This window comes from Ranitomeya variabilis, chromosome 2, assembly GCF_051348905.1.
Source record: "Ranitomeya variabilis isolate aRanVar5 chromosome 2, aRanVar5.hap1, whole genome shotgun sequence".
In the NCBI taxonomy this organism is placed as follows: Eukaryota; Metazoa; Chordata; class Amphibia; order Anura; family Dendrobatidae; genus Ranitomeya; species Ranitomeya variabilis.
In genome coordinates, this window is record NC_135233.1 from 701,660,913 (window position 1) to 701,684,210 (window position 23,298).

The following is a 23,298-nucleotide window of genomic DNA, read 5'->3' on the forward strand; positions in this document are numbered from 1 at the left end:
AAATGTACCCCAAAAACGAAATCTTTTGAACCCCAAAAACGCACTTAGAACCCTTTACACACAAGGAATTAGAGCGCAAAACCTGAAAAACCCTCCTGACCTGTTGGACATGAGAGTCCCAGTCATTCGAAAAAATCAAAATATCATCAAGATACACAATCAAAAATTGATCCAAATAATCATGGAAAATGTCATGCATAAAGGACTGAAAGACTGAAGGGGCATTTGAAAGACCAAAAGGCATTACCAAGTACTCAAAATGGCCCTCAGGCATATTAAATGCGGTTTTCCACTCATCCCCCTGCTTAATTCGCACCAAATTATACGCCCCACGAAGATCAATCTTAGAGAACCACTTGGCCCCCTTTATTCGAGCAAACAAATCAGTAAGCAGTGGCAAAGGATACTGATATTTAACCGTGATTTTATTCAAAAGCCGATAATCAATACACGGCCTCAAAGAGCCATCTTTTTTAGCTACAAAGAAAAAACCGGCTCCTAAGGGAGATGACGAAGGACGAATATGTCCCTTTTCCAAGGACTCCTTAATATATTCCCGCATAGCAGCATGTTCAGGCACAGATAGATTAAATAAACGACCCTTTGGAAACTTACTGCCCGGAATCAGATCTATAGTACAATCGCAATCTCTGTGCGGAGGTAGTGAACCAAGTTTAGGCTCCTCAAAAACGTCACGATAATCAGATAAAAATTCCGGAATCTCAGAGGGAATAGATGACGAAATGGAAACCAAAGGTACGTCCCCATGAGTCCCCTGACATCCCCAGCTTAACACAGACATTGCTTTCCAGTCGAGGACTGGGTTATGAGATTGCAGCCATGGCAATCCAAGCACCAACACATCATGTAGATTATACAACACAAGGAAGCGAATAATCTCCTGGTGATCCGGATTAATACGCATAGTTACTTGTGTCCAGTATTGTGGTTTGTTACTAGCCAATGGCGTGGAGTCAATACCCTTCAGAGGTATAGGAACTTCCAGAGGCTCTAAATCAAACCCACAGCGTTTGGCAAAGGACCAATCCATAAGACTCAAAGCGGCGCCAGAGTCGACATAGGCGTCCGCGGTAATAGACGATAAAGAGCAAATCAGGGTCACAGATAGAATAAACTTAGACTGTAAAGTGCCAATTGAAACAGACTTATCAACCTTCCTAGTACGTTTAGAGCATGCTGATATAACATGAGTTGAATCACCACAATAGAAGCATAACCCATTTTTTCGCCTAAAATTCTGTCATTCGCTTCTGGACAGAATTCTATCACATTGCATAATCTCTGGTGTCTTCTCAGTAGACACCGCCAAATGGTGCACAGGTTTGCGCTCCCGCAAACGCCGATCAATCTGAATAGCCATTGTCATGGACTCATTCAGACCTGTAGGCACAGGGAACCCCACCATAACATCTTTAATGGCATCAGAGAGACCCTCTCTGAATTTCGCCGCCAGGGCGCACTCATTCCACTGAGTAAGCACAGACCACTTACGAAATTTTTGGCAGTATATTTCAGCCTCATCTTGCCCTTGAGACAGGGCCATTAAGGCTTTTTCAGCCTGAATTTCTAAATGAGGTTCCTCATAAAGCAACCCCAAAGCCAGGAAAAACGCATCCACATTGAGCAACGCAGGATCCCCTGGTGCCAAAGCAAATGCCCAATCCTGAGGGTCGCCCCGGAGCAAGGAAATTACAATCCTGACCTGCTGTGCAGGATCTCCAGCGGAGCGAGATCTCAGAGACAAAAATAATTTACAATTATGTTTGAAATTCTGGAAGCGAGATCTATCCCCAGAGAAAAATTCAGGTAAAGGAATTCTAGGTTCAGATGTAGGAGCATGAATAACGAAATCCTGTAAGCTTTGAACCTTCATAGTGAGATTATTCAAACCTGTAGCTAAACTCTGAGGATCCATATTAATCAGGTGAAATCAGAACCATTCAAGGATTAGAAGGAGAGAGAGACGAAGGCTGCAGTAAGCAGAGATGCTAGTGAATCAACTAATGAGCAAACTCAGGAAAAAAAAAAAAAAAAATCTCTGCAGACTTCTTTTCTCTCCTTTCTTCTGCCAATTATTTTAACTCTTGGCCGGCCAAACTGTCATGGTTCTCAATGGCGAGAGAACGTAATAAAGCATACAAAAGGACTAGCTCTTGGAAGATGGGAACTCGAGCTGACCATGAGCTAAACCTACCGCACAACTAACAGTGGCCGGGTAGCGTGCCTACGTTTTATCCCTAGACGCCCAGCGCCAGCCGGAGAACTGACTGACCCTAGCAGAGGAAAATACAGACCTGGCTTACCTCTAGAGAAATTTTCCCCAAAAGGCAGACAGTAGCCCCCACATATATTGGCGGTGATTTAAGAGGAAATTGACATACAAAGTATGAAGATAGGTTTAGCAAATTGAGGTCCGCTTACTAGATAGTAGGAAGACAGAAAAGGGAACTTCACGGTCAGCTGAAAACCCTTTCAAAATACCATCCTGAAATTACTTTAAGACTCTAATATCAACTCATGACACCAGAGTGGCAATTTCAGCTCACAAGAGCTTCCAGCCTCAGAAATATTCAATCACAGAGAACTGGAACAAAAATGCAAAACAAACTTAGGACAACAAGTCCAACTTAGCTGATAGTTGTCTAGGAGCAGGAACATGCAACAGAAAGGCTTCTGGTAACATTGTTGGCCGGCATAGAAATGACTGAGGAGCAAGGCTAAATAGAAAACTCCCACATCCAGATGGAAAACAGGTGAACAGAGGAGATGAAGCACACAAGTGCAGCACCACCAGAAACCACCGGGGGAGCCCAGAAACCAAATTCACAACACATAGCCTTAGGGTTAGGGTTGGAATTAGAGTTAGGGTTGGAATTAGGGTTAAGACTAGGGTTAGGGGTGTGTTGGGGTTAGTGTTGGAGTTAGAATTTAGGGGTTTCCACTGTTTAGGCACATCAGGGGGTCTCCAAACGCGACATGGCGCCACCATTAATTTTAGCCAATCTTGCTTTGAAAAAGTCAAATGGTGCTCTCTCCCTTCCGAGTCCCGACGTGTGCCTCACAGTGGTTTACCCCCACATATGGGGTACCAGCGTACTCAGGAGAAACTGTGCAACAACTTTTGGGGTCCAATTTCTCCTGTAACCCTTGGGAAAATAAAAAATTGTGGGCTAAAAAATTATTTTTGAATTTTTGAGGAAAGAAAAATTATTTTTTATTTTCACAGCTCTGCGTTATAAACTTTTGTGAAGCACTTGGGGGTTCAAAGTGCTCATCACACATCTAGATAAGATCCTTTGGGGGTCTAGTTTCCAAAATGGGGTCACTTGTGGGGGGTTTCTACTATTTAGGCACATCAGGGGCTCTGCAAACGCAATGTGACGCCCGCAGAGCATTCCATCAAAGTCTGCATTTCAAAACGTCACTACTTCACTTCCAAGCCCCGGCATGTGCCCAAACAGTGGTTTACCCCCACATTTCGGGTATCAGCATACTCAGGAGAAACTGGACAACAACTTTAGGGGTCAAATTTCTCCTGTAACCCTTGGGAAAATAAAAAAATTATTTTTGAGGAAAGAAAAAAGATTTTTTATTTTCACGGCTCTGCGTTATAAACTTCTGTGAAGCACTTGGGGGTTCAAAGTGCTCACCACACATCTAGTTAAGTTCCTTTGGGGGTCTAGTTTCCAAAATGGGGTCACTTGCAGGGGGTTTCTTCTGTTTAGGCACATCAGGGGCTCTGCAAACGCAACGTGACGCCCGCATAGCATTCCATCAAAGTCTGCATTTCAAAACGTCACTACTTCAATTCCAAGCCCCGGCATGTGCCCAAACAGTGGTTTACCCCCACATGTGGGGTATCAGCGTACTCAGGAGAAACTGGCCAACAACTTTAGGGGTCAAATTTCTCCTGTAACCCTTGGGAAAATTAAACAATTCTGGGCTAAAAAATTATTTTTGAGGAAAGAAAACGTATTTATTATTTTCACGGCTCTGCGTTATAAACTTCTGTGAAGCACTTGGGGGTTCAAAGTGCTCACCACGCATCTAGATAAGTTCCTTGGGTGGTCTAGTTTCCAAAATGGGGTCAATTGTGGGGAGTTTTTACTGTTTAGGCACATCAGGGGCTCTGCAAACGCAACGTGACGCCCGCAGAGCATTCCATCAAAGTCTGCATTTCAAAACGTCACTACTTCCCTTCCAAACCCCGACGTGTGCCCAAACAGTGGTTTACCCCCACATATGGGGTATCAGCGTACTCAGGAGAAACTGAGCAACAACTTTTGGGGTCAAATTTCTCCTGTTACCCTTGGGAAAATAAAAAATTGCGGGCTAAAAAATCATTTTTGAGAAAATAAAAATTATTTTTTATTTTCATGGCTCTGCGTTATAAACTTCTGTGAAGCACTTGGGGGTTAAAAGTGCTCACCACACATCTAGGTTAGTTCCTTTGGAGGTCTAGTTTCCAAAATAGGGTCATTTGTGGGGGAGCTCTAATGTTTAGGCACACAGGGGCTCTCCAAACGCGAGCTAACCGCTAACGATTGGAGCTAATTTTTCCATTCAAAAAGTCAAATTGCGCGCCTTCCCTTCCGAGCCTTGCCGTGTGCCCAAACAGTGGTTTACCCCCACATGTGAGGTATCGGCGTACTCAGAAGAAATTGCCCAACAAATTTTACGATCCATTTTATCCTGTTGCCCATGTGAAAATGAAAAAATTGAGGCTAAAAAATTTTTTTGTGAAAAAAAAGTACTTTTTCATTTTTACGGATCAATTTGTGACGCACCTGAGGGTTTAAAGTGCTCACTATGCATTTAGATAAGTTCCTTGGGGGGTCTAGTTTCCAAAATGGGCTCATTTGTGGGGGAGCTCCAATGTTTAGGCACACAGGGGCTCTCCAAACGCGACATGGTGTCCGCTAAAGATTGGAGCCAATTTTTCATTCAAAAAGTCAAATGGCGCTCCTTTCCTTCCAAGCCCTGCCGTGCACCCAAACAGTGGTTTACCCCCACATATGAGGTATCAGCATACTCAGGACAAACTAGACAACACTGATAATTGTCCAGTTTCTCCTTTTACCCTTGGGAAAATAAAAAATTGTTGCTAAAAGATCATTTTTGTGACTAAAAAGTTAAATGTTCATTTTTTCCTTCCATGTTGCTTCTGCTGCTGTGAAACATCTGGAAAGTTAATAAACTTCTTGAATGTGGTTTTGAGTACCTTGAGGGGTGCAGTTTTTAGAATAGTGTCTCTTTTTGGTATTTTCAGCCATATAGACCACTCAAACTGACTTCAAATGTGAGGTGGTCCCTAAAAAAAATGGTTTTGTAAATTTTGTTGTAAAAATGAGAAATCGCTGATCAAAAATTTTAACCCTTATAACTTCCTAGCAAAAAAAATTTTGTTTCCAAAATTGTGCTGATGTAAAGTAGACATGTGGGTAATGTTATTTATTAACTATTTTGTGTCACATAACTCTCTGGTTTAACAGAATAAAAATTAAAAATGTGAAAATTGCAAAATTTTCAAAATTTTCGCCAAATTTCCATTTTTTTCACAAATAAACGCAGAAATTATCGACCTAAATTTACCACTAACATGAAGCCGAATATGTCACGAAAAAAAAATCTCAGAACTGCTAGGATCCATTGAAGCGTTCCTGAGTTATTACCTCATAAAGGGACACTGGTCAGAATTGCAAAAAACCGCCAGGTCATTAAGGTCAAAATAGGCTGGGTCATGAAGGGGTTAAATATCTATAGGTAAAATATAAGGGAGACCTTTTCCATACTAAACTTTATAATATTTATTTGATAAAATATTAGTGCAACAATCAAAGCAAAGGTCACACTGCTTAGGCATGAATGGGAATAATTGGAACCAGAATCAGAAAAATAAATGCGTGTGTGGAACACATTAATGGATAATATGGGGGAAATGACATATAGTGTGCATTACTGACATAGATCATCTGAAAAACTATATAGCCACAAGTCGTCTTTGGGTTGATGTAAAACAAAGACTATATGAATGTGTTTAAGGAACTTTACCAGAACTTTCTGAAGAACAATACAAACTTTATCCTAGTTTTTCATCAAATTGCTGCATGCTAATTTTCCTGAATGTTTTTATAAGGTTTACCATTTTTCAAGCAGTGTGCTGTGATTTCACATTCTCAGAAAGCAGTGGGTGAGCATCAATAATGTTCTCTTATGTAATGCATGCTAAATGTAACCGCAACTGTTGTACTAACATCTGTAAGATTCACGTGTTGCAAAATATATGTGCTGCAGATATATACCACAAATCCAAATACTCCTGTACAAATGTGTCGGCATCCAGCTAGGTGTCTTATAAGTCTTCTTTTATTCCAATTTAGGACTTGCAGAGCCGCCAGTGAAAAAAATAGGTTGGTTTTTATTTTTTATCAATTGACAAATACATGAGGAAAAAATAAGTATTTAGCGCAGTTTATGTTTAAAAGCTACAAAATAGATTCTAAGGTAAAATAGTTAAAGCAGCACTCCTCCTCTAATCAAATTTTTTTTGTCCTATTAATATATTACAGTCATCATATCATATGGCACTGTGTATTTACAATTGCTCATTTTGCCTTTCTACCCAGCTAATTCTTCTCTTTTCCATTAGATCTATGACATCACGTGATTAAAAACTGACTAGTTGTATCCTTCTAAATTCTATGTAGAAACAGGAGGTCAATTTTCCCTGTCTGAGTTATAGGTAACTACAAATATCCCTGGCATGGGAAGGGGGTAGGGGTGCAGAGGAGCTGGGTCAGGAGTTGAAGGAAATGATTTTTGCAGAGACAAGAGACTTCCTGTTTCTACATAGAGCAGAGAAAAGTGAAGAAATAGTTGGGTAGAAAGGAAAAATGAGCAATGCCATATAATTAGTGTTGAGCATTCCGATACCGCAAGTATCGGGTATCGGCCGATACTTGCGGGTATCGGAATTCCGATACCGAGATCCGATACTTTTGTGGTATCGGGTATCGGTATCGAAACAACATTAATGTGTAAAATAAAGAATTAAAATAAAAAATATTGCTATACTCACCTCTCCGACGCAGCCTGGACCTCACCGAGGGAACCGGCAGCGTTCTTTGCTTAAAATGCGCGCGTTTACTTCCTTCCGTGACGTCACGGCTTGTAATTGGTCGCGTGCCGCCCATGTGGCCGCGACGCGACCAATCACAGCAAGCCGTGACGTAATTTTCAGGTCCTCAATGCCTAATTCTAGGCATTCAGGATTTTAAAATTACGATCCGGCTTGTGATTGGTCGCGTCGCGGTCACATGGGCGACGCGACCAATCACAAGCCGTGACGTCACGGGAGGCAGGAAACGCGCGCATTTTAAAATTACCGCCCATGTGGCCGCGACGCGACCAATCACAGCCAGCCGTGACGTAATTTCAGGTCCTGAATGCAGAATTAGGCATACAGGACCTGAAATTACGTCACGGCTGGCTGTGATTGGTCGCGTCGCGGTCACATGGGTGGCACGCAACCAATCACAAGCCGTGACGTAATTTTAAAATGCGCGCGTTTCCTGCCTCCCGTGACGTCACGGCTTGTGATTGGTCGCGTCGCCCATGTGACCGCGACGCGACCAATCACAAGCCGGATCGTAATTTTAAAATCCTGAATGCCTAGAATTAGGCATTGAGGACCTGAAAATTACGTCACGGCTTGCTGTGATTGGTCGCGTCGCGGCCACATGGGCGGCACGCGACCAATCACAAGCCGTGACATCACGGAAGGAAGTAAACACGCGCATTTTAAGCAAAGAACGCTGCCGGTTCCCTCGGTGAGGTCCAGGCTGCGTTGGAGAGGTGAGTATAGCAATATTTTTTATTTTAATTCTTTCTTTTACACATTAATATGGATCCCAGGGCCTGAAGGAGAGTTTCCTCTCCTTCAGACCCTGGGAACCATCAGGGATACCGTCCGATACTTGAGTCCCATTGACTTGTATTGGTATCGGTATCGGATTAGATCCGATACTTTGCCGGTATCGGCCGATACTTTCCGATACCGATACTTTCAAGTATCGGACGGTATCGCTCAACACTACATATAATATGATGTCTACAATATATTAAGAGGATGAAACCTTTGATGGGAGTGCTTCTTTAAGATAGTGAATGAGCCAATCATAAATGCAGAGGTGAAGCCCCTAGTAATGCAATGTATATTCTGTGAATGCATTACAGGTAGAGATGTACAGTTTATTTTCTTGACTATTAGGACAACAGTCATAAACAAGCTTTATAAAGAGCCAACAACATATTAGCTGCTATCAGGAGCAGACTTCTTTATTATTCTGCCATTTCTTCATTGTACCATTTTATTTTTTCAAATGGAATGCTAGGAAAAACTAAAGAGCCCAAATCTTCTGTACAAATACAGGTGGTAATTTTTAAAGATTTTAAAATTGCATTTATCTGGAAGGGGGTGAACAGTTAGGGACAATGCAATAGTATTATTATTATTATTATTCATTTTTATAGCGCCATTTATTCCATGGCGCTTTATATGTGAAATACGGGGCAAATATAGACAAAAACATTAAACATGAGCAAAAACAAGGCACACGGGTACATAAGGAGGGAGGACCCTGCCCGCGAGGGCTCACAGTCTGCAGGGGATGGGTGATGATACACTAAGAGAGGGCAGAGCTGGTTGTGCGGCGGTTCAGTAGGTTCAGGATCACTGCAGGCTGTAGGCTTGTCGGAAGAGGTGAGTCTTCAGGTTCTTTTTGAAAGTTTCTATGGTAGGCGAGAGTCTGATGTGCTGGGGTAGAGAGTTCCAGAGTATGGGGGAAGCACGGGAGAAGTCTTGGATGCGGTTGTGGGAAGAAGAGATGAGAGGGGAGTAGAGAAGGAGGTCTTGAGAGGATCGGAGGTTGCGTGTTGGTAGGTACCGGGAGATCATGTCACAGATGTATGGAGGAGATAGGTTGTGGATGGCTTTGTAGGTCATTGTGAGGGTTTTGAACTGGAGTCTCTGGGCGATAGGAAGCCAGTGAAGGGCTTGGCATAGGGGAGAGGCTGGAGAATAGCTGGGAGACAGGTAGATTAGTCGAGCAGCAGAGTGTAGGATGGATTGGAGTGGTGCCAGAGTGCTAGAGGGGAGTCCAGAGAGTAGGAGGTTGCAGTAGTTGAGGCAAGGGCTTGGATATGTGGCTTGAAAGAGAGGGCAGAGTCGAGGATCACCCCGAGGCACCGGGCGTGTGGGACTGGGGAAAGTGAGCAGCCATTGACATTGATGGATAGGTCTGGTGGAGGGGTAGAGTGAGATGGGGGAAAGATGATGAATTCTGTTTTGTCCATGTTCAGTTGTAGAAAGCGAGCAGAAAAGAAGGCTGAAATAGCAGACAGACAGTGCGGGATTTTGGTAAGTAAGGAGGTGAGGTCAGGTCCAGATAGGTAGATCTGCGTGTCATCAGCATAGAGATGGTACTGCATACCGTGGGATTCTATGAGCTGTCCCAGACCGAAGGTGTAGATGGAGAAGAGTAGGGGTCCTAGAACAGAGCCTTGAGGAACACCGACTGACAAGGGGCGAGGTGAGGAGGTGGTGTGGCGGAGGGAGACACTGAATGTCCGATCTGTCAGATATGATGAGATCCAGGAAAGGGCCAAGTCTGTGATGCCAAGAGATGAGAGGATTTGTAGCAGAAGGGAGTGGTCCACAGTGTCAAAGGCAGAAGACAGGTCCAGGAGAAGGAGGACAGTGTAGTGTCGCTTGTTCCTGGCAGTTAGTAGATCATTGGTGACTTTAGTTAGGGCAGTTTCAGTTGAGTGATGGGAACGGAAGCCAGATTGTAATCGATCAAAGAGGGAGCAGGAGGAGAGGTGAGAGGACAGTTCAAGATGGATGTGTTGCTCCAGCAATTTGGAGGCATATCTCACTACCTTTCCTTTTACTCAAAATCTTGTACTTCCATATCCACCTGTATTATGAACACCTTTACATATTAGCAATAGGTGAATCAACTAATAACAATTTCGTATTTAATACAAAACAGTGGAAAAATCTAGTGCTAGAGCTGTAAACTAAATCCTGATTAAAGAGCATCTGTCAGCTTTTCTCACATACAGTACGTATTTTAGTAAACACATGCTGGAATATCATTTTTTAACATTTCATTGTGCCACTCCTTTGATATTCCTTTTGGTAAAGTAGTAATCAATTGACTACAATGTGGCTATTATAGGCACTGTCCCTATGTAATCTGACACTGTCACTACTGATCAGACTGTGTTTAAGGGCTCTTTCAGACGTTAGTGTGTCCGATACGTGTGGTGACAGTTTTCACACATACCGGAGACACTTACACACATAGAGCCATTCAAGTGGGTCTGTGCACATGTCAGGTTGTTTCCATAGACCGTGTTTCTGTGGGCAAAATACGCTGACATGTCCATTTTTTAACAGCAGCATGGGATGCAAAAATGTCCATCACACTTGCACACGGATGACATACATCCGTGTGACAGTTACCTGCGCCTGGGAAACAGCAGTACAGTTAGTGCTGTTCCTCTGCACCCGGCGCTGAAGACCTCTCAGATCATTCTCCCCTGTTTGCCCTGCAAACAGCTTGAGCAGGGGAGAAGGTTGAAAGTTATAACTGATAACAGGGAGAGCAGGCGGTGGCTGATGGGACTACTACTACCATCAGCCTACACCTGCTGCCACTAATAACAGTGAGAGCAGGCAGGCGGCTGAAGGGAGTATTTACCAGCTGCCGCCTGCGCTATAAATAAAAAAATAAATGAAAAAAAACAGAGTGGGTTCCACTGTATTTTTGATAACCAGCCAGCCTGTGTTTTTATTTAAAATAAAATGCTTTATTCTTGCTGTGTGTTTATTTAATATACAACTATAGGATTAGTAATGGATGGATGTCTATAGATGCCTCTCCATTACTAATCCTTCGGCTTGATGTCACCGGACTATAAAAAGGTGACATCAACCCAACAAAACTTACACTGCTTGCCACTACCACAGGGCAAGTGGGAAGAGCTGGGCAAAGCACTAGTAGATGTGCCTTTTAAGGGTGGCTGCGGGCTTCTATTTTTAGGTTGGGGGGTTCAATATCCATACCCCCTTACCAGCCTGAGAATACCAGCCCCAGCTGTCTGCTTTAGCAAGGCTTGTTGTTAAAAATTGGGGACCCCATGCCATTTTTTAAATAAATTATTTAAATAATCTAGAAAAAACACCTATAAAGCATTGTGGGAACCTGTCTATTCTTGATAACCAGCCTTGCTGATGCTCATAGCTAAGGGTTGCAGCCCGCAGCTGTCTGTTTAGCCTGGCTGGTTATCAAAAATGCAGGAGAACCCATGCTATTTTTTATGTATTTATTTATTTATTTATAGCACAGATGGCGGCTGATCAAAACTCTCATCAGCCACTGCATGCTCTCACTGTTATTAGCTGCAGCAGGTGTAGGCTGATGGGAATAATAGTCTCATCAGCCACTGCCTGCTCTTGCTGTAAGTTGAATTTAACACTGAACATTCTCCCCTGGTCATGCTGATCACCGGCAGAGCAGGGGAGAATGATGAGAGCGGTCTTCAGCACCCAGCGATGGGGAACAGCGCTAACGGTACCGCTGCTTCCCAGGCGCCGGTACCTGGGAAAGTATGCTTCCAGGTTCAACAGGGTGCACAGTTGAAAATTTCTTGAAATTGTGTTATCCGCAGTGCCCTAAAATATTTTCAGCAACAGAATCACTATTACTATAGTCAGGAAAAAACTTTGCATTAGGGATGCAGAGAACATTGTAAATACCTGGTGTTTTGTACATTTGCATGACCAAGTGCAATCCGAATATCCGATCAAACTCTAGGATATAGCGATTTGTTGGACTTAGACCTAAAATACGCTCGTCTGCACCTGCCCAGTAATAAATAGATAAATAGAACAAACACACCTATTGGTATATTTTATTTGTAACTAAAGAAGTTGAATACAACTGTAGAATATGCAACACAACAGATAATACGAGTGCATATAAATATGGTGATGAGAAACCAGCCAATACTACAGAATAGTCACTTACTGTCATGTTGGATCATAAATCATATAGCAATTTAATATCAGCAATGGCACTTGCCAAACAATTTCTTATACTGAACGCTATTTGTTACTTAGAGAAGATTACAAAAGATAGGAGTCGAATGATAAATGGATGCTAATGAAGATTATATGTTAAGCATGACAGATGCCGACAGTGCACTAATGAAGATAATTGTAAGTGATAGATCCATCTTAAAACAAAGTTACAGTTTTGGTTTTAAATAGTTATATCTTGCACAGCATAGTACCCCAGACATTTTGCACAACTTGTGTTTACTTGCATGGTAATAGAATCTTTTAGTGATCTCTATTTAGAAGTGCAGGGACACTAGTTCAGGTTACATACATTTATCTAGGGCAACAATTCACTTTGCTCCCTTTCCCTTGTATATAAATATCCTGGACAAGGAAAAGGGCTTTCTGAAACAACCTCTGACGCCCTGCCACTTGCACCCATGCCCCACCAATGTCCCAAAGTATAGACATATGTGATAACTCCATAGGTAGTGTGCTGAAAGAATTAGCTGTACCAAATCCTAACTACATCTAATTATATTTCATCAGCTAATCAAAAATATATTTGCATTCTAATTCCCTTTAACTTTGTCCCAATGATTACGCATGAGTGATTGAGATGACCAGAAACTAATCATTTTGCAATTTGTAATCAGATTAATATGAAAGCCAAAATAACACCTTGAACTTTACGTTAAGTGATACTTCATAGTCCGTAATTTTTGTTACATTAAAAGGATATAATTGATGGACTGGGACTGAGATTATCATCTGTGTGCAAATGGCCATATTTAAAGAGGTTGGACACTTTATCTTTATTTTATCCAATGTGCTGGGAACCCAATATTGTGGCTCTTGCTAATATACACTACAGGTTTTCCCTCTGGACTTTTGAGTGCAGCCTTTTTTTACATACTGAGACATTCATTTTTGATCAGATTTATGAATCAAACTCACTATTAGGGTTGGAGGATTGCACTAAATAAAATATAAATTAAAGTGCAATCGCAAACCGGGGTCCACCATGCAGAGATGTAGAACTGTTGCTGCTAGTGTGAACAATGGCGGAAGGAAGCAGTGAGCGTTAACCTTAATCAGACTGCGTTACCTCCTCACAGTATGAATGGTATGCAAAGTATCAAGCTAAGTTACTACACTAAGCGGTACTGCACCCAGTCTGCTGAGAACTATATCCTGTTAAATGTCACAGGGATGATAGCATGTGGGTTGCGCTCACTCTGCAACTAAACTGTGTCAATTGCACGCAAGAATGAGGCAGATACTGAGCCAAAGGAAATAACTAATGTGACGCTAGGTTCAAGGCCCTGACGCTTTCCCTGAGAGGTGTAGCCTGAGGGTTGGACTTGCTCTGTAACTCAGCTGTGCTGACCGCACACTTAAAGGAGACAGATGCTAAGCTGAGGGGTAGTGTCATGATTCCCAATGGCAGGGACATGGGCAAAAACAGGACTAGCTCTAGGAAGATGGAATCTAAGCTGACCGCGATGCTGAACCTCACGCACAACTACCAGTGGCCGGGGAACGTACCTGCGTTTTATCCCTAGACGTCTCGCACCAGCCGGAGATCTAGCTACCCCTAATAGAGGAAACACAGACCTGGCTTGCCTCCAGAGAAAACGCCAAAGTGATAGTAGCCCCCAACAAATAATGACGGTTAGTTAAGAAGAAAACACATGCGTAGTATGAATACAGGTTCAGCAAAGAGAGGCCCACTAACTAGATAGCAGAAAATACAAAAGTGGACTTCGCGGTCAACTCAAAACCCTACAAAATACCATCCTGAAGTGACTTTAAACTCCGGTATCAACTCATGACACCGGAGTGGTCACTTCAGTTCACTAGAGCTTCCAGCAGCAAGATTCATATAAATGCACGCTGGACAAAAGGTACAAATGATCAAACTTATGTGACTCAGCAGACTTGGAGCAGGTAGCAAGTAACAGAGGAGCTCTGGTAGCATTGATAGCCGGCAAGTAAATGAGTGAGAAGCCAGACTATATAGGAAACTCCCATTTCCTGATGGGAACAGGTGCACTGGAGATAGAAGACAGAAGTCAACCAGTACCACCAGTAGCCACCAGAGGGAGCCCACAAACAGAATTCACAACAGTACCCCCCCCTTGAGGAGGGGGCACCGAACCCTCATGAGAACCACCAGGGCGATCTGGACGAGCCCTATGAAAGGCGCGAACCAAATCAGAGGCATGAACATCAGAGGCAGTCACCCAAGAATTATCCTCCTGACCGTATTCCTTCCATTTGACCAAATATTGAAGTCTCCGTCTGGAAATGCGAGAGTCCAAAATCTTCTCCACAACATACTCCAATTCACCCTACACCAGCACAGGAGCAGGAGGCTCAACAGAAGGAACAACCGGTATCTCGTACTTCCGCAACAAAGACCGATGGAAGACATTATGAATAGTGAAAAAAATCTCCAAAACCTTATAAGGACCTATGAACCGAGGTTTAAACTTAGGAGAAGAGACCTTCATAGGGACAAAACGAGAAGATAACCACACCAAGTCCCCAACGCGAAGACGATTACCAGCACGACGACGACGATTAGCAAACTGCTGAGTCTTCTTCAAGTTGTCCACCACATGACTCCAAATCTGGTGCAATCTATCCACCATAGTGTCCACTCCAGGACAATCCGAAGATTCCACCTGACCAGATGAAAAACGAGGGTGAAACCCCGAATTGCAGAAGAAAGGAGAAACCAGAGTGGCAGAACTAGCCCGATTATTAAGGGCAAACTCCACCAACGGCAAAAAGGCGACCCAGTCATCCTGATCAGCAGACACAAAACACCTCAAATAAGTCTCCAAGGTCTGATTAGTTTGCTCTGTCTGGCCATTCGTCTGAGGATGGAAAGCAGACGAAAAAGACAAATCAATGCCCATCCTGGCACAGAACGCCCGCCAAAATCTAGACACAAATTGGGATCCCCTGTCAGAAACTATGTTTTCCGGGATACCATGTAGACGAACCACATTCTGAAAAAACAGAGGAACCAACTCCGATGAAGAAGGCAACTTGGGCAAGGGTACCAAATGAACCATTTTAGAAAAACGGTCACACACCACCCAGATGACGGTCATTTTCTGAGAAACCGGGAGATCCGAAATAAAGTCCATAGAGATGTGCGTCCAAGGCCTCTTTGGAATAGGCAAGGGCAACAACAATCCACTAGCCCGAGAACAACAAGGCTTGGCCCGAGCACAAACATCACAAGACTGTACAAAAGTACGCACATCCCGAGACAGGGAAGGCCACCAGAAGGACCTGGCCACCAAATCTCTGGTACCAAAGATTCCAGGGTGGCCTGCCAACACAGAAGAATGAACCTCCAAGAGAACTCTACTGGTCCACTCATCTGGAACAAACAGTCTCCCAGGCGGACAACGATCAGGCCTATCCACTTGAAACTCCTGCAAAGCACGTCGCAAGTCTGGAGAGACAGCAGACAATATCACCCCATCCTTAAGGATACCCGTAGGCTCAGAATCACCAGGGAAGTCAGGCTCAAAACTTCTAGAAAGGGCATCTGCCTTCACATTTTTTGAACCTGGTAGATATGAGACCACAAAATTAAACCGGGAGAAAAACAACGACCAGCGCGCCTGTCTAGGATTCAGACGCCTGGCTGACTCAAGGTAAATCAGATTCTTGTGATCAGTCAAGACCACCACCTGATGCCTAGCACCCTCAAGCCAATGACGCCACTCTTCAAAGGCCCACTTCATAGCCAAGAGTTCCCGATTACCAACATCATAGTTTCGCTCGGCGGGCGAAAATTTTCGAGAAAAGAACGCACATGGTCTCATCACCGAGCAATCGGAACTTCTCTGCGACAAAACCGCCCCTGCTCCGATCTCTGAAGCATCAACTTCGACCTGAAAAGGAAGTGACACATCAGGTTGGCGCAACACAGGAGCAGAAGAAAAGCGGTGCTTAAGCTCCCGAAAGGCCTCCACAGCCGCCGAGGACCAATTGGAAACATCAGCACCCTTCTTAGTCAAATCCGTTAGAGGCTTAACAACACTTGAAAAACCAGTTATAAATCGACGATAGAAATTAGCAAAGCCCAAGAATTTCTGAAGGCTCTTAAGGGAAGTCGGTTGCGTCCAATCACAAATAGCCCGAACCTTGACAGGATCCATCTCAATAGAAGAAGGGGAAAAAATGTACCCCAAAAAAGAGATCTTCTGAACCCCCAAAATACACTTTGAGCCCTTTACAAACAAAGAATTGGCCCGCAAAACCTGAAAAACCTTCCTGACCTGTTGAACATGCGACTCCCAGTCATCGGAAAAGATCAAAATATCATCCAGATACACAATCATAAATTTATCCAGATATTCACGGAAAATATTGTGCATAAAGGACTGAAAGACTGAAGGGGCATTAGAAAGACCAAAAGGCATTACCAGATACTCAAAATGGCCCTCGAGCGTATTAAATGCAGTTTTCCACTCATCTCCCTGCTTAATCCGCACCAAATTATACGCACCCCGAAGGTCAATCTTAGAGAACCACCTTGCCCCCTTAATACGAGCAAACAAATCAGTCAACAGTGGCAAAGGATACTGATATTTGACTGTAATCTTATTCAACAGCCGATAATCAATGCAAGGCCTCAGGGAACCATCTTTTTTACCCACGAAAAAAAAACCTGCTCCTAAAGGGGATGAGGATGGACGAATATGTCCCCTTTCCAAGGACTCCTTAATATACTCTCGCATAGCAGCATGCTCTGGCACAGACAGATTGAACAAACGACCTTTAGGAAATTTGCTGCCAGGAATCAAATCTATAGCACAATCGCAATCCCTGTGAGGAGGGAGCGAACTAAGTTTAGACTCCTCAAAAACATCACAATAGTCAGACAAAAATGCCGGAACCTCAGAGTGAGTAGATGAAGCAATGGAAACCAAAGGTACTCCCCCATGAACCCCCTGACATCCCCAGCTTAATACGGACATTGTTTTCCAGTCAAGAACTGGGTTGTGAGTTTGTAACCATGGCAATCCAAGCACTAAGACATCATGCAAATTATGCAACACAAGGAATCGAATCACCTCCTGATGGTCTGGAGTCATACACATAGTCACCTGTGTCCAGTGTTGAGGTTTATTCCTAGCCAATGGTGTGGAGTCGATTCCCTTCAAAGGAATAGGGACTTCCAGAGACTCTAGACTAAACCCACAGCGCCTGGCAAAGGACCAATCCATAAGACTCAGGGCGGCGCCAGAGTCCACATAGGCATTCACATTAATAGATGATAATGAACAAATCAAAGTTACAGACAAAAGAAACTTAGACTGCAAATTGCTAACTGCAAAAGACTTATCAACCCTTTTTGTGCGTTTAGAGCATGCTGATATAACATGAGCAGAATCGCCACAATAGAAGCACAACCCATTTTTACGCCTATAATTCTGCCGTTCACTTCTGGACAGAATTCTATCACATTGCATATTCTCCGGTGCCTGCTCAGAAGACACCGCCAAATGGTGCACAGGTTTGCGCTCCCGTAAACGCCGGTCAATCTGAATAGCCATTGTCATGGACTCATTCAGACCTGTGGGCGTAGGAAACCCCACCATGACATCTTTAACGGCGTCAGAGAGACCCTCTCTGAAATTCGCCACCAGGGCACACTCATCATGCCCTTGAGATAGGGCCATCAAGGCCTTTTCAGCCTGAATCTCCAAATTTGGTTCCTCATAGAGCAACCCCAGCGCCAGAAAAAATGCATCCACATTGAGCAGCGCAGGATCCCCTGGCGCCAATGCAAATGCCCAATTCTGGGGGTCACCCCGCAGCAAGGAAATAACAATCTTAACCTGCTGAGCAGGGTTTCCAGCGGAGTGAGGTCTCAGAGAAAGATACAATTTACAATTGTGCTTAAAATTCAAAAAATGAGATCTATCTCCAGAAAAAAACTCTGGTATAGGAACTTTAGGTTCAGACATAGGAGCATGTATGACGAAATCTTGTATATTTTGAACCTTAGAAGCAAGATTATTCAGATTTGAAGCTAAACTCTGGATATCCATTTCTCAGCAGCTGAGATCTGAGCCATTCAGGGATTAAGAGGAGGGGAAAGAAGCAGACTACAATTATGGCTAGACAGACTTCAGAGTAAAAAAAAAAAAAAGGTGTCAGAGACTTCTTTTCTCTCCTTCTTCAGCCAATACTTAACACAGTATGGCCGGCTATACTGTCATGATTCCCAATGGCAGGGACATGGGCAAAAACAGGACTAGCTCTAGGAAGATGGAATCTAAGCTGACCGCGATGCTGAACCTCACGCACAACTACCAGTGGCCGGGGAACGTACCTGCGTTTTATCCCTAGACGTCTCGCACCAGCCGGAGATCTAGCTACCCCTAATAGAGGAAACACAGACCTGGCTTGCCTCCAGAGAAAACCCCAAAGTGATAGTAGCCCCCAACAAATAATGATGGTTAGTTAAGAAGAAAACACATACGTAGTATGAATACAGGTTCAGCAAAGAGAGGCCCACTAACTAGATAGCAGAAAATACAAAAATGGACTTCGCGGTCAACTCAAAACCCTACAAAATACCATCCTGAAGTGACTTTAAACTCCGGTATCAACTCATGACACCGGAGCGGTCACTTCAGTTCACTAGAGCTTCCAGCAGCAAGATTCATATAAATGCACGCTGGACAAAAGGTACAAATGATCAAACTTATGTGACTCAGCAGACTTGGAGCAGGTAGCAAGTAACAGAGGAGCTCTGGTAACATTGATAGCCGGCAAGTAAATGAGTGAGAAGCCAGACTATATAGGAAACTCCCATTTCCTGATGGGAACAGGTGCACTGGAGATAGAAGACAGAAGTCAACCAGTACCACCAGTAGCCACCAGAGGGAGCCCACAAACAGAATTCACAACAGGGTAGCTACCCAGTTTTAACCCCACCTGCCAAGGTAAGAACTCTCAGTGTATAGAGCGTCTCGTGCAAACAGAGTAGTAGAGTATCCACTCACAAAGACCACGCATAAATGATACTAGCACACCCGCTGAGAGCCTTTTAAACCATAGGCTCCTCTCCAAACACTCACACCCATCTGGTTGTGGCATCGCCTGCAGGCCAAAACGGAGCTGCCCTATCATCAGAGCAGCTAACGCCTGACCACCACTGAGAAGACACCACATCACGGACATGCTTAGTAAGGTGATCTCTGGACTTAGACTCTGGAGTGGAGGACTGCACCAGAATATCACTAGTTCCCATATACTTGGCTGGAGAGCCAGCAGCAACTAAGCGTCCACCAGGAGCCTGAGCAATATGCTGGGACCGACGTCTGTTCTGAGTAGCACCCACCTCGGCTAGAGCTGAATGGGAGACCACAGCACCAGGCAATGCTTGGGATCTATCCTGCACAGCGGGAAAATCCAGACGCCTACCACTCACTTCAAGTAAATGGGTCTATAAAAAAGTGGATAGCATTAAAATGTCATCCATGTGCCTTCAGTATGCTGTCCATTTTTTACTGTTAGATTGGCTGGAGAAGCTTGATTTTTTTTAATTTTTGCACATGATAGCAAAAGCAGACCAAAAATGAAAAAAATTGGATAAGGTGTACTGTTGAAAAATGGAAAAGAAATAAAAAGTCTGACTAAGGCATAAAAAGAAGTGCAGAAGAAGAGCCTGTAGTATTTATATATTAGTATGTGCCACAAAATCATTTCCCCAAAACATCTGTTAAATCAAAAGTGGCCCCTATAAGGGAATGATCAATTCTATCAAATGCAACCAAATGAATTAGAGGACACGTACAAGGAACCAATTATGCTGTGTAGGCAAAATAAATCTGGAAGATGATGACATTGGGAAACCTAGTCTGTGGCTCCTCGTGAATGTTGTGGTCCTTGAAAGTTTGTGACTCCTTCAAAATGTTCTATATTTTTCCATAAATTTGAGCTAATATTACATAATTAAAGGATTTGGGAATGTTTAGCTTGAAAAAAGAAGACTGGGAGGAGATTTAGTAGCTGTCTACAAATATCTCAGGGGCTGTCACAGTGTACAGAGATAAGTTTTATTCTCATTTGTACAAAGAAAGACTGGAAGACTCCACCAGGGGTGGTGAGTTCTCCTTCAATTGAAGTCTTCAAACAGAGGCTGGACAGACATATGTCTGAGATGGTTTAGTAAATCCTATATTGAGCAAGGGCTTGGACAGATGACCCAGGAGGACCTTTCCAAGTCCAACTTACCATTCTATGATTCCTATGACTATAGGAGTAAGCCTGTGTGCACATGTTGCAGATTTTTTGCAGTTTTTTCGCATTTTTTCCGATAAAAACGCTATAAGACCGCAAAAAATCTGCATACATTATGCATCCCATCATTTTTAATGAATTCCGCAATTTTTGTACACATGATGCTTTTTTTTCCGTGAAAAAACCGCATTGCTGTAAAAAACGCAGCATGTTCATTAATTTTGCAGATTTTTCGTGGATTTCCCACTATATAATGCATTGGGAAATGTCCGGAAAAATCCGCAAAAAAAACGCACCAACAACGCAGTAAAAACGCGGTAAAAACGCACAAAAAACGCGCAAAAAACGCATGCAGATTTCTTGCGGATTTCTTGCAGAAAATCTCAGGATTTTCTCAGGAATTTTCTGCAAGAAATCCTGAACGTGTGCACATAGCCTAATAGTTTCACACAATTCCTGTATGGAGATAGAGAACTAAATTTAACAAATAAGTAAAACAATTATAGTTTGCAATTATGTAAAAGAAGTGTCAAAAGTATGAGAATCCCAGATAATTTAATGGTGAAATTAAAGTTTTGTGTCAACCAATAAAATTACAATCAGGTTTGAATGGGCAACCTATATTTCTTTGAAGAACAGGGATGTAAAGCCTTATCTTTACAATACATGTTTGCATGAACAAAGAATATTTATGAGGACCTCAGAAAAAGAGTCGTTAATGTTCATTAGAGTTTGGATTCCACAAATCCAGACAGACAGAATGGTGGAATCCAGAACAAAACAAGGCCAATATAACCTTCCCCAGGAGTAGGCAACCAAGAAAATCACTGTAGTAGGAAGGCTTATAATATACTGCAAAGCCACAAATAAACCCAATTTTTAAGCAACTAAAGGCTTTTCGCACATTAGACAATGTCAGTGTTTATAAGTCCACCTTCACGAGACATTGAACTAAAATGATGACATGACAGGATTGAAAGGAGAAAGCCACAGATCTCCAAACAGAACATTGCTGAACAATACAGTTTGCTAAAAATCCCCTTGATCAAACCAAAAGGCTATTGGAACAGTGTTTTGTGGATGGATGAGCCAAAATATAGCCTGGAACTCCATAAGAAAAATGCACCAGCAATATGTAGAAAGAATCAATTCAATTGAAAATTCGAATTTGGTGGGATCTAATCTAGAAATATAATATTCCATTGTGGGACATCTTGAAATAACAGAGCATTATCAATTTTATGTCAATTCTGTGGAATTGAACATGTTAAAAAAAATATGACAGTAAAATTCCTATCTGTTTTAGATCTTAGTTCCTAAAATATACATGGATTGATGCCGCTTGGTCAGGTTGCTTTATTGATTAATTTTGTTTACATGTAGCTGTACATCTATTTGTATTAAAGGGCGTCCCATCTTTAAGGACACTTGCTTTACTTAAAGCACCATGCCAACTGTGTTTTTCAGCACTGGAGTTGTGCTTAAAATGTAAGCCCCCTCCCCCGAATCATAAATTGACCCTCTGGCGCTTTCACCATTTTTCAGTGCCTCTCCAGTTCTGTGATGCCATCTTGTGAGTGCATCTATGGATTGGCCAAAAGTCAGAAGCTACGTCAAAAGAGCTTAGTATAAGTCTATGAGACAGAATGAGGCTCCCATAGACTTGTATTGAAAAGTGACCTCCGTGCAGCTCCATGAAACACTGGAGCTGCCAACAGGTAATATTTGATGGAGACTGACAGGATCGACGCTGGAAAATGATGAAGGCGGCGGCAGGTGAGTATGAGATAGGGGGCATAAAGAAATAAATTGCAATATCTCTACTATTATTTTATCATACACTGTTATATACAGTCTCTCTGGTTATTTTTTAACTAAGTAATGAACCACATCAGGATGGAAGTGTCAGACACAGAAATTATACCTGGTCAATCCACAATGGGAGCCAAAGGTTATAGCTCAGGAAATGGTGGCAAAAAAAAGGATTTAATTCATCTATTTAATTCATCATCACCCATTTTAGTTGCTTTCTCTCATCTTTATCCTTGTGAAAGGTACAGCTTGCCATGCAAAATATAAACCCTCATACAGCTGGAAACTGTAAAGCTTAGGACTCTCAGATTGGTGATACAAACACAATTTTTTTTTTCAAAGTGCATAACAACATGAAAACTAAATAAAATATCTACATTTGTCTTCGTCACAATTGTATGGACCTACAGAGTAAAGTGAACAGTTCTGTATTTTTATAGTGAAGAGGAAACAAGTTGCTGCAACAAGGGATTAAGTGACTTATTTTTGCAGATTTCTTTAAAATATATTCCATTTCTTTTTAACAATCCTTTTTGTGATCCAATTTGAAGATTTCCAGCTGATTACTGTGTTACTCCTTTATTTGATTTATCCCGAATAGGAACTATTTCCCTCTCTCCTAACATTTAGGACCTGTGGAGAGGTACAGATTTATTTTGTCCATGAGATATAATGTCTAAATCAGGACTGTGGTTCTCCTGATGAAGAAGATTGGAACATCGAAACGCGTTGACAAATAAACCGCATTCCAGACTACTGTTCTCCTCTTCCATCTTTGACTACCAGCAGCATAGAATTAACCCAATCATTCTATTTCAGTTGTTGGTTGCAGTAAACTATAATTCTCTACCATATTAAAATTATAGGCTAGAAGATGAGTCTGCCTCCAGAGCTTGTTTGAAATATAAGGGGGAATTACATGTGTGATATGTAATGGTTACCAGTGCAACCAATGTGATGTGTAATGGCTTCTCTCAGTTCTCCTGATCTCACTGCAGAGCTGTGTGTGACTACGACTGACACATCTGCAGGTTCCTCTCAGATTCAGCTTC

General features: G+C 42.7%; 1 protein-coding gene across 1 annotated transcript in view; it reads left to right on the top strand.

The window, feature by feature from the left end:
- The window catches only part of LOC143807646 (uncharacterized), a 1,106,746-nt gene that overhangs the window by 166,225 nt on the left and 917,223 nt on the right, over positions 1 to 23,298 (top strand). The window contains exon 6 of the mRNA XM_077289447.1: positions 6,402 to 6,431. Coding sequence (XP_077145562.1) covers positions 6,402 to 6,431 — 30 coding nt within the window. The remainder of the gene's footprint in view (positions 1 to 6,401; positions 6,432 to 23,298) is intronic.